The sequence below is a fragment of the Panthera uncia genome, chromosome D2 (genome assembly GCF_023721935.1).
Source record: "Panthera uncia isolate 11264 chromosome D2, Puncia_PCG_1.0, whole genome shotgun sequence".
NCBI lineage: Eukaryota > Metazoa > Chordata > Mammalia > Carnivora > Felidae > Panthera > Panthera uncia.
This window is the reverse complement of record NC_064818.1, coordinates 21448365-21460990: the sequence shown is the minus strand read 5'-3', so window position 1 is coordinate 21460990 and position 12626 is coordinate 21448365. Positions and strand designations below refer to the sequence as shown.

General features: G+C 42.6%; 1 protein-coding gene across 7 annotated transcripts in view; it reads left to right on the top strand.

Moving 5' to 3' along the window:
* Positions 1-12626, top strand: part of RHOBTB1 (Rho related BTB domain containing 1) — a 122294-nt gene that overhangs the window by 71235 nt on the left and 38433 nt on the right. For all 7 annotated transcript variants that reach the window (XM_049646123.1, XM_049646119.1, XM_049646120.1 and 4 more), the window contains one exon: positions 12350-12551. In XM_049646123.1, coding sequence (XP_049502080.1) covers positions 12360-12551 — 192 coding nt within the window. In that variant the 5' untranslated portion in view covers positions 12350-12359. The remainder of the gene's footprint in view (positions 1-12349; positions 12552-12626) is intronic.

Here is a 12626-nt window from a genome sequence, read left to right as displayed (position 1 = left end):
TTTTTGTTGTTGTTGCTGTCAATAAAACCATTCCTTTTAACTTTTTCATTTATTTATTTATTTGTGTGTGTGGCTAGGGAATTTGATTGATACAACTTATGCTTTGGGAGGGGGGTTTTCTCCTTCTGGTGGGTTAGTCAACTTCTGCAAATGTGCCAAGAACACCTGAAAAGACAGTGCACTCTCTTATCATGGAGTTTATTGAATATGAGATATCTATTCATTTATCACTTTTTTTAATGTTTATTTATTTTTGAGAGAGAGAAAGAGCATGCACACGAGCAGGGGAGGGACAGAAAGAGAGAGGAAGACAGAGGATCAAAAGCAAGCTCCATGCTAACAGCAAACAGCCTGATGTGGGGCTCAAACTCACCAACTGTGAAATCCTGACCTGAGCCCAAGTTGGAAGTTTAACGTACTGAGCCATCCAGGCACCCCCATTTATCACTACTTTTTATGCTATTCAAGCCCTCCCTGTGTTGTTTTTCAGTTTTGCTTTCTTAATCTGATGTTGATTCTGATTCTTCATCTCCTACATGTAGATAATTTTCATTGATTTCTCCTTATAGAATTTGTCTTCATTTTTAGTGTATGCTTTTTGGTCTGTGAAGGTTCATTATTACTGTTATGCTTTTACCACAAATTGCCTTTTTTTTTTTACCTCCTAAATTATCTTTTACAGATACTTTTTCTATCTAATTTTGAAATCACAATCAAAATAACTATGCAGGTTAGTTTTATATTTTCAGTTGGTTTTGGTTTCCACAGTCCTTTTACACAGAAATAGACATTTTTTGGTTTGTTTGTTTGTTTGTTTGTTTGTTTTAGTTTTTAATCTTGAATTATCTCTGAGTGTTTTGTCAAGTATCCTTGAGCAGTTTAATTCAAAGAAATCTGAGTTTTTGCTCCCTGAGTCTTTTATACCTAAAAATAGTCTTATGGTTCCCTTTACATAAATAACAATTTGACCAGATTCAGAAACTTGTTATTATGTCCTTTTTCTTTCGAGGCTCTGTGTTTTTCTACTGTCTTAAAGTAGTGTATTGGTGAAGTGTGTGGTCGTCCATATTATTATTTCCTTCTAGAAAGAAATGCCTTTGGCTGTTAATTTTAGAAGATGTTTTGCTAAAATATTTGTAAGGTTATTATACAGTTTTTTCTGCCACTGGTATTTAAACCTTTTACTGAAAATAGATCTAGAGTCTTCTTTTTTCCTTCTTCTCCTTTTTGTATTGGGAAAATTTTGTTTTATTAAATCAAGGTTTGCTCCTTTAGTTCCTCAAGAAGCCATACTATCCGGGGATTGCCTATCAATGGTCAGCCTCTTTATTATCTTCGGTTACATCATTTGTAGGTGGCCTTCCTTCTATACATAGTTTCTCATGTCTGGTCTGTACCTCATGAATCCATTTTACTACATTTTCAAAGCTCTTTATTGTTGCCATTATGCTTTTTAATTTGGCTCTCTTATATTTCACTTATACATGGTCTTTACTTGTCTTTTGCCTCTTTATAGGCTCATGTGCTATTAGTTTGTATACCTTCATTATCTTCTTTTGTGTGACCAATTACATGGTTCAGATATTTTTAAAGAAATATTTTCTTCTGCTCTTTCTTTTTTTTAAGTTTATTTATTTATTTTGAGAGAGAGAGAGAAAAAACGAGTGGGAAGAAGGGCAAGGGGAGAGAATCCCAAGCAGGCTCCCCACTATCAGCACAGAGCCTAATGCAGGGCTCAATCTCACAAACTGTGGGATCATGATCTGAGCCAAAATCAAAAGCTAGACACTAACTGTCTGAGCTACCCAGGCACCCCTTCTTTTGCTGTTTCTTACAGTATATCTACTTCAGTAGAAGACCTTTCCTTCATGTCAGGGTTTTTAATAGACCATATGTTAGCTGGTCTCTGTTTACTCCATCCACATAGAAAAGGATTCCTCTGGCCAAGGATTAAAGTATATTCCAAATGCTTAGATAACCTAGGCTGTGTTGGAGAGCAAAGTAGGGCTCTATAGTGACTCAGGAGCCCACTCAGTTCCAGAGTGGACAAGCAAAGCTATTCAGTCTTGTGCATGTAGAGACATCTGTGGAGGGTAAGATAAGATCACTAATGAGGGGGCGCCTGGGTGGCTCAGTCAGCTAAGCATCCGACTTCGGCTCAGGTCATAATCTTGTGATTCGTGAGTTCTGGCCCCACACCAGGCTCTGTGCTGACAGCTCAGAGCCTGGAGCCTGCTTCAGATTCTGTGTCTCCCTCTCGCTCTGCCCCTCCCCCACTTGTACTCTGTCTCCCTCTGTCTCAAAAATAAGTAAACGTTAAAAAAAAAAAGTTTTCAATAAAAATTTTTTTAAAAAGACCACTAGTGAGGAGTGTCACCACTGAAGATATACCAATGGTCAGCCTTAGAGGTTGCACCCCTACCCCTACCCCTGTCACATTAACAAGATCAGTCACTTCTGTGGCAGTATCAAAACTGAAACAGCTTGGCTAAGCAGGCTGGGGGAGGAAAAACAAAAATGAGTCTTTTCCATGCTCAGTGCTGTCTACCTGGTACACCCTCACCAAGGGGTGCTTACTGGAATTAATCCTCCCCTAGGACAGCATACCAGGTTCCTCATGACTTTCCAGTGGCTCCACAGCTGATTTCTTCCACCTCGGTCCCATGTCAGGTCAGCTCTCATTACTCCAGACTATGAGCATCTGTGCCCAAGAGCATCCTACTTACCTCCCAGCCCAGCTCTTTTCCCTGTGGAAATGGGCAGTCTGCTTGGTCTTCAGTGATGTTCTCACTTGGCTCCATGGAAGTGAATTTGGCAGAAATCCTTCCAATTTCTGGTATATGGTTACTCCTTAGCTTTATTCTGATACTGTTGTGGAGTCTGCTCTTTGTGCAGAATAAGGTTAATTTCAGTGAGACTGTGTAGCAGGAGATCCAAGGCATGTATTCCAATGCTGTCTTGCCTTCAGGTCCAACCTATTGCCTCTTGTGATGTCTTTTAGGCATAGATTGAATTTCCTCATTCAAGATTCATTTATAAATCACTCTCCATAGGTAGTGGGTGCATGTACCTCCATTTTCCACTTCTTTCCCAGCCAATTAGTGACTCACCAAAAAGGTTATAAATCCCTTGAATGGGGATGTTGAAGTCCACAAGTTGATGGGAGTTTTATGAGACACTTACATGTGAATATTATTGAGATTCATAAATTGGCTGTCCCCACTAGAGCATGACAAATGATGACATTACTTTTTTTCCCCAATCAAATTCAGCCCTAAGCTCCACTGTGCCTATATATGGGCTCCCTCCTGCCCCCTGCCTTATCATTTGGTGAAGGGGCCTGGTTCTTGGTCCCTGGTGGTTCCCATGGTTACTGATGCTCTTCCTGATGGGGAGCCATGGCTGGTGTGATGCCATCTGTCAAATACCACTCTCATGATGGGCCACACAGATGTCCCTCAAGGTGTTCCTCTCACTGACTGTGGGCTTAGCCACATGCTGCTGCTCTCGAGGCCACGGGCTTAGTGATCAGTCGCCAGAGATAGCTGAGTGCAAGTCTGCAAGCGGATCCAGGTGGAGGGTTTCCTGAGGAAGGTGGAATCGCTGTACTTTGATATCCCACTGAACAAATATTTATTGAAAGCCACAAATGGCCAAGGCATTGAAAAGACTTGAGGATTTAAAGGTGAATAACAGTCTCTGCTGTCAAAAATGTATAATCTTCGTGAGGTGAAAGCAACTACATACACCTATAAGCATAACTGCCAATGTGACAAATTGGAACTTGTTGAATACCCTAGGAATTCCTGGTATAAAGGAAGAATGTTTTCAGTGCACCTTCTTCTAAAGTGTAACTTATTATCTGTCTACTTTGCTCCATCTCGACCAGTTCCTGGTCCAAGCCCCCATCCTTCTCCCCGGAGAACCTGGAGGCATCCTAACCAGTCCTTCCACTCCCCACGCTATGTTCTCCACACAGCAGTCTCAGTGTTTGCTTTAAAAAAAACCATTTTTTAAATGTTTATTTTTTGAGAGAGAGAGAGCACACCATGTGCACAAGTGGGAGAGCGGCAAAAAGAGAGGGAGGGAATCCCAAGCAGGCTCCGCACTATCAGCATGGAGCCCGAAGAGGGGCTTGAACTCACAAACCATGAGATCATGACCTGGACTGTTAACTGACTGAGCCACCCAGGTGCCGCATCAGTGATGCTTTTAAAAAGCAAATCAGAACCTGTTATTCTTCTGCCTACAACATTTCAGTGTCTTCTCACTGTACTTAGAACAAAATTCAGGTTCCCCTTTGTAGCCTAAAAGGCTGTGTGTAATGTGACACCTGCCTCCTGTCCGACCTTCCTCTCTCCTGTTCCCCTGCCCCCAGCTCCAGTGGGCCTGCTTCCTTTCCCTCCTCATGCCTGGGCCCTGCTCATTCTTCAAGTAGCCAGAAAATGGGCCCTCCTCACAGAGGCCTCCCTCGTCTTTCCTGCAGGCCTCCCACCCATTATTTTCTCATAACACCCTTTCGTTCTTCAAGGAACTGAAATCAAGTCTATGATTACAACTACCTGTTCCTCCCCGCCTGATTATGAAGTCCATGAGAGCAAGAATAGCGCCTGGCCTGTTTCCCACTGCATACCTAATACTGTAGGCCTGCCACTCATAAAGCACTCAGCCTATTATTTCTTTAATTACGACTGCCTGAGCCCTAAAGGTGCAGAACAATTTCAGTGGTGGGTCAGGGGCATGAGAAAAGATGTCTGAGTAGAGTAGCAAGAGCAAAGTCACCAAAGGAGAGGTTACCTGGCCTATTTGTAGACAAAATCAACCAGAATGTCTAGAACGTAGCATACAGTTTACTTATGGTGGTTCTGAAAACTAGCCTGGATTTTTTATGTATGCATCTTTTAAGCTAAGTTTTTTATTCCTTATTTTTCAACTGGGACAGCATTTACTAAGGGCAGTGGATAGATAGCAACTTTATTTCCAATCCTGGCTCACCTTCCCCACTGACAAGTTTAAAAAAAATGGGGAGCATGATCTTGTGGACATCTCCATTATCACAGGGCTCTCGTGAGGATAATGAGTGGATGTTTTAAAAGGTGTCTCTGTATTATCTGTATTCCTGAACTTATATGCACTGTCCTTTCTGTTACTTAAACTCTTTTCCTTTCTGTTTTAATCAAAACTTTCAGTTGAAAAAAATATTGTTGATTTGAAAGGCGATTTTATGCTAGAGATATATTTCTTTAAACTTTTGATTTAGGGAAGCGCAGCCCAGCCCTGACTGCCTCTTTCCCAGATCTGGACCCGTTCTCCATTCCAGCTGAGATGTTTATATTATGCACAGAGCAGCTCCTGCCTGCCTAGGACTGGTGATTAAGAGCTCAGGATAATGAAATCTGCACAGTTGAAACTTGGCTGTTGGCTACAGTTATTATGCAACTCTTAACATTTCTCTTTTGTTTCTGTCAATAATATACAATTCCCAGTTTTTCTTTCTGAGCTAACTCTTCCAACACACAAAAATTTGTTCCACTAGTATTTTTTTTAATGACCAACTTAAATTATTTCTCAAAGTTCAGACTATATGCTTTTCTAAAGGACAAGAAAATTTAGTGGTTGTGCAATAGCATTGTTCAAACTGTCTATGAACAGCTGAATGGAACTGGAAGTACAGAGGCCTTCTCTGGCCTTAGAGTTTTGTCTTTGAGTGGACTGCTCACCACACTGATTCAAAGAGCAGGCAGAACAAGAAACACAACACAGGTGATGGGAAGAGTTGGCATATTCCGATGGTGGGTGATTTGGAGCAATTAGACAATGCTTTAGTAAGATATCATAGACAAATGATAAACTTTCCCTGCCCACCCTCCCTAATATCTGAATTTCTCATGGTAGAAGAGACTCACACATTCACCTGGACGTAAAGAGTGGCTCTGTACTGGGGCGTCTGGGTGGCTCAGTCGGTTAAGCGTCCAATTTCAGCTCAGGTCATGATCTCACGGTTCATGGGTTTGAGCCCTATGTCGGGCTCTGTGCTGACAGCCCAGAGCCTGAAGCCTGCTTCAGATTCTGTGTTTCCCTCTCTCTCTGCCCCTCCCCCATTTGTGCTCTGTCTCTCTCTGTCTCTCTCTCTTTGTCTCTCTCTCTCTCTTTTTCTCAAAAATAAGTAAACGTTAAAAAAAAAAAAAGAGTGGCTCTGTACTAAAATGCACCTATCCAGAGCAAGCAAGAATATCTTGAGTTTCATCACCCACAGTGCCTCTGAATTATTGAATTACGGAGACAGGACTCTGATGGTCATTGAGCCATAGTGAATGTGTCTGACACTTCCTAAGAGCCTGTGTCTTAAGAGAGGAACAGGACACCAGGAAGGCCGTCATCTCAAGGACTGAAAGTAGGAAAAAGTACCACCATTGGGAAGAGAAATGATTTATAAAGGAGATGAGGTCAGCTAAGTTCAGATTTGGCTATGTCACTATTCAAGTCATGGTTGTTCCTAGAAGAGGGTCACAAATAATGGGGGACCTATGGACCAGAATGAATAGTCAAAGAAAGCTTTACTAAAGTGGGGCATGGTATAGTCTTATATTCCAAGCCCTTTGGCATACCGTAGTACCCCAGAAACACTTGATGATTCATTAAGGGCATTAGATGTGCACTTTGAAGATATAGCCACAGGAAAAATAAAAAGTTCACAAACGACCATTCTATGGTTTGCTAATATAGGAAAAATGGGGGTATATGTGTATTTGTGCTTGTGATTCATTCTCCCGGAACCATTTATGATACAGAGGAGAAAGTAAATCAGTCTGTGTGGAGGCAGGGCAATTAGGAAAGCTTTTTAGAGGAGGTAATATCTGAATAAGGTTTTAAGGAACGAATGAAGTTTTCCAGGCAGACAAGGAGTGGTAGAGGCTTGGCTGCAGGAATGGTATATGTTAAAGGGACTGAAGCAGCCAACGACATTTAGAATTTAGGAAACCATTCTGTGGGGCAAAAGCATGCCATCATGCCATCACTGCCGTAAAAAGTTACCAAAAATGTCATGGCTTAAAACAAAACAAATGTATTATCTTATAGCTCTGGAGGTTAAAAATCTGAAATGGGTTTCATTGGGCTAAAATTAAGATGTTGGTAGGCTGCGTTCCTTCTGGAGCTCTAGGAGAAAAATCTGTCTCCTTCCTTTTTCAGCTTCTAGAGGTCACGTGCACTCCTTGTTTATGGCCCTTGGCTCCATCTTCAAAGCCAGCAATGTAACATCTTCACATATCTCTCTGACTCTGATCTCCTACCTCCTTTTTCTATATGAAAGAACCCGAGAGACTACATTGGGCCTTCCCAGACAATCCGGAATGAGCTCCTTAGAGTAAAGTCAGCCGATTAGCAACCTTAATTTCATCTGCTACCCTATTTGCCCCATGCCATGTAGCCGAACGTATTCGCAGATCCCAGAGATTAGGACATTAACATCCTTGAGGGACCATTATTCTGCCTCCCACACATGCAATACAAGATGCTGAGGATGATGGTGAAGAGAAAGTTGGCGTGATCCATCAACCCTAGGTGGAAAAGATCATCCAGGGGCACCCGGGTGTCTCAGTCAGTTAAGCATCCAACTTCGGCTCAGGTCATGATCTCACGGTTCATGGGTTCGAGCCCTGCATCGGGCTCTGTGCTGACAGCTCAGAGCCTGGAGCCTGCTTCGGATTCTGTGTGCATCTCTCTCTGCCCCTCCCCTGCTCGTGATAACAAATCACCCCAAAACATGGTGGTTTAAAACAATAATCTGTACTTTCTCCTGATTCTGTAGGTTGGCTAGGTGATTCCTTAGCTGGGCTCACTCATAAAGCTTCATTCAGCTGGACAATTGGCTGGGCTAGAGGATTCAGGTAGCCTCACACTATATGGCATCTGGTGACGCCATCGGCAGGGCTGCTTCGGTTATTCTCACTGGGAATTCTCGTCTTCTGTGGGGCTAGGCCAGCTTCCTCAGAGGACAACCTCAAAACAGCATTCCAACAGCGTGAGGGTGGAGCTGCAGGCCTTCTGGAGACCCTGGCTCTGGAACTCACAGAGCATCACCACCACATTCTTTTGGAATGGGCCACGCAGTCACAAGGCTAGCTCAGATTCTAGAGGAAGGGAAACAGATTCTGTCTCCTGATGGGAGTTGCTGCCGCGCCCACGTTTCACCAAGCAGAGGCTATAAAGATAGGAGTTTTACTTCGAGAGTAGGATTTTGAAACTCGACATTTCAGGGGTAAAATGTTTCTGGATGACAACAATATCCAGCACGTGGCCAAGAGCATGAACAGCCCAAGTAGAGTGTGGGGAAGGTTAGGTGGAGCAGCCGAGAGGCTAGATGTAGGATGTGTTGCCCTGTGGACGTGACAAGAAGGCTGAGCTGGTGGTGAATGTGGACCTTCAGGAGAGACCTGAAGTCCAGAAGGTGACAGTAATCACAGTGTGAGCACATGGGGCCATCGTGACCACAGTCTCTAAGTTGATGGTAGGCACCAACACCCAGGGGGCAGCCACCCTGGGCCACCTCACCGAGTCCTCATTCCCCACCCACCACGTTGTCCTGTTCACTGGTCAGTTCTAAACTTAACTGCTTCTGACATCCACCGTGTGTGGGTATGTCCTTCAACACTTAATGGTCAGCATCCATGTCCCGAGGATTCAGAAAAAGTATGAAATGAAGGTCAGGTCAGTTTTGAGTAAGATTACAAAGCTGCCGTGGTAATAGGCTACCAGTGTCAGTCCTTTCTAGCTCTTTCTTTTATACTTTCTTTGTTTCCTCAGATTCGTATCTAAAGGCAAAAGAGTATCTGCACTGATCAGCAGGGTTCGTGGTGGTGAAATTTATTAACAGTGTTAAAGGAATAATATTTATTGCTCTCATTCTAGGTAAATGAAAGTCAGAAACCAGATAGTCATTAACCAGATGGTCCTAAGAGCTCATTCAACTGTAAGAGTGCTAAATATGAATAGATTAGAGCCCATAACAAGTAAAGAAGGATAATATTGCATATTTTTATAATTATAACTTTATTTATAAAGGATGAACAGTCACTTTACAATACATGTGTAGCATGACTTTGCATGCTTGGCTGTGACTTCTTACACTTAAAATAATTTTTAGATTACCACAAAATCAAATTTATACCCCAAAGAAAAGATTTGCAGTATTTGGAATCCAGAAAACCCTTCCTGGAAATTCCACGTCTGCAGTGAGTGAGCTGGGCTACGAGTGTTTAATTCTGCCCTGCCTTTCACTTCCCTTCCATGTTGTCCCCTTTGTACAGGGTTTAGCACCTTTGGCAGTCACTTGGGTTTTGAGCAGATTGCTAGAGATTAGAGGACCCATGGATGTTATTCTCACCCTTGACACAGAAATTCTTTTCAGAACTGTGCATGAGGTGTGTCTATAAATAAGTAACGATAGTTTTGTAATCATAGCCTTAATATAAAAGCAGGAGAGCTTTCATCCCCTTCAAAGTAGTCTTGTGTAAAAGCTACACAGCTCTTCCACCAATGCTGTCATGATTCAAATTATTTGGGGGGTTCCTTTCAGGGGGCTGCTCTCAAAGCTAGTTTGCAATCTGACAAGAAAACCAACTGTGTATTTTGTGTGTGTCTATTTCAGTTTTGACTAAATCCAAACATTCCCCCGAATTTTAAGGATTGGCTCTCCATGGCTTTTATCCATCTAAAAAAATAAAATTCACTTTCAAAAGAGTAAGATTTTCCACCACTTAGGATGATCAAAATAATGTACCTTAGTTTCCAGAGTTGTGAAGCTCCAAACAGATCCTGTTTTTCTGACACAGGGTATATACCCTACAGTAATATCACCAGAAACATATCAAATTTCTTATCCACAACAAGTGTTACCATTTTTTATCCTAGAAGCTAGAAATGCCCCAGGAAAATATTTCTAACCTACCTTTCCAATTCTATTATCGCTTAGCTAACTGTGTCCAACTCCCACCCAGAAATTTCCCTGCCTTCTTGACGCAAAGTCAGCTCTGCTCCATCTTGCATTTATGCTTGTTTTTCACTGAATTACTCTGTGATTGCTCTATTGAAATTTGTCCTTCGTATAGATCTTCGTGGTTATTAAGTTTATGATTTCACGGCTAATCCTGGGCTTCCCCTGACTGTTTTGTTGTCCCCTCGAGGCACTCAACTCACCTTCAGCACCACGATTAGAATCCTGGGAGTCATGGGTGTGTCAGGTACATCAGTCAGTTCACCAAATCCTCACTACTTTAGGAGCCTGGTACTATAGTCCCCACTTAACAGATGCGGAAGCTATGGCTGAAAGTGCAAATGTCTTGTCCAGTGACAAAATGGCTGGAAAATGGGGAGAGTAGGATTCAAAGTCACATCTCCTCTAAGGCTGAGATTTCTCAACCTCAGCACTGTGACCGTTGGGCCCCAATTACTCCGTGTCGTGGGACCTGTACCTTATATTATAGTATGTTTCAAAACATCTCTGGCCTCTCCCCCAACCCCATTGTGACAGCAAAAGATGTCTGCAGACTTTGCTAAATGTTCTCTGGCAGGTATTGCAGGACCACTGATCTGATGCCAAAGTCAGGCTTTTGCCACGTTAGACTATGAAATAGGGAACTAATAAAACCATAGACTAGAATTTAAAAGAGATCAATTTGAGGAGTCACCACCTGTGGGTGATCATCAGAATTGGAGTTTTTCTTAAGCCTCTCTTTCTCCACCCAAGACCTTCAGAATCTACATTTGCTGGTGGGCACAGATATCTATTTTAAGCCTCTCTATGGTGTATAAACAACAGACAGGATCCTGAGACCAGATCCTGACCTCACCACACATCTGTTGTTTGAATCACTCCACTCAAGTCTTGCCAAATAGTCTCTAGTCTCGGGTTCAACATCACCTCCTGTGATGGTGTTACAGGAGACAGTCTCATGTTCAGATGGTCCTAACTGGGAAAAAGTATTCATTCTATTTCATATTCTTTCTTCTGTCTCTCCTTCTGTACTCTTAATCTCATATTATCCAAGTTATCATTTTTCTCAAATCAGTTGAATTAAACAAACACTTACTGAGCCCCAGTTATGTATCAGGCCCTACTCTGAGCAGTTTCTTTACCAATATGACCACTAAAACCATTATTGGCTCATTAAAAGTGACCATCTAACCAGTTTTCTCCTTTTAACAGTTACTTCCTCAGAGTGCCTGGGTGGCTCAGTTGCTTAAGCATGCTACCCGTAGATCTCAGCTCAGGTCTTGATCTTGGGGTCTTGAGTTCAAGCCCTGTGTTGGGCTCTGCACTGGGTGTGAAGCCTACTTTAAAAACAAAATTAAAAAACAGTAGACTTTCTCAAAAGGGCAATTATAATTCATTAAAACCTTAGAATCTTCCATGGTTGGCCAGCCATCCAGCTGCTGCCAAGAAGCAGTCTGCTCTGCGTTTTATGGAGGTTCCTGACCCCCCCACCCGGGGAAGCAGAGCTCATGACAGCTTTTTCTCTTCCTCTTGACCCCTCACTCAGCAACTCTCTTAAACCTTTCTTGATGCTTTCAGGGAGATTCCAAACTAGCTCCTCATCCTGGTAAAATCATTCTTCACCATATGCTCCAGATTTCTTAATGAAAACACAGAGAGAAAGAGAATTTAAAAAAAAAAAAAAATACATTGCTTTATGGTGCCCCTTTTAAGAATATCGTTTTTATGAATTTGATTCATAAAATTCAAATTCATAAAATTTATGAATTTGATTCATAAAATTCAAAATTCAAAAAATAAAAATTCAGTTGGACTGTTGACTCATCGTTAAAGCAGGCTGATCCTCTCTGTTTGCACTTTTGAGCCTCCCCTAAGTCACCACGATGGTGCAGAGCCTGCAGGAAACTGCTTTTCGGATAGAGAGATTGGCTCGTTGGGAGATTGAGATGGCATGGTCACTAATATTGCCAAGGTGGCTCGTGCCCCAGTGTCTAAGGTTAAACCTGCAGGTAACCAGTGTCTTTGGTGGATCAACATGAGTAGCTAGTGAGCTATAAATGTGTGCCAGCACTCTCATTTGCCTGGATGGATTTTCAGTAGGCAGGTTGTGTTTAGAGAAAACCAAGGAGAAAATAACATGTTAACCGGCATAAACCGTTTGGGGTCAAAATAACAAGCCGGCGGTGTTTTTGCACTTGTGTGAGACATAAATAGAAAACTTGAGTTTCACTTAGGTTTAGTATGAAGTTCCAAACCTCTCGCTTATGCCTGGGCACTTCGAAGAAGAGCCCAGACAAGGGGGAAACGGCCTGAACCCCTCTCCCCTGTGATTGCTCTGTAACTCTCTTCTTCCAGAGTTTTATAAATGGACACTGACATGGACTACGAAAGACCCAACGTTGAAACCATCAAGTGTGTGGTCGTGGGAGACAACGCCGTGGGGAAGACGCGCTTGATCTGTGCCAGAGCGTGTAACACAACGCTAACGCAGTATCAGCTGCTGGCCACCCACGTGCCTACCGTGTGGGCGATCGACCAGTACCGAGTGTGCCAGGAGGTAAGACGTACAGAGTTTCTTTAGACTCCTAAGGGCACATCACTGCTATTGCCAGTCGGATTTGATGGCACATCC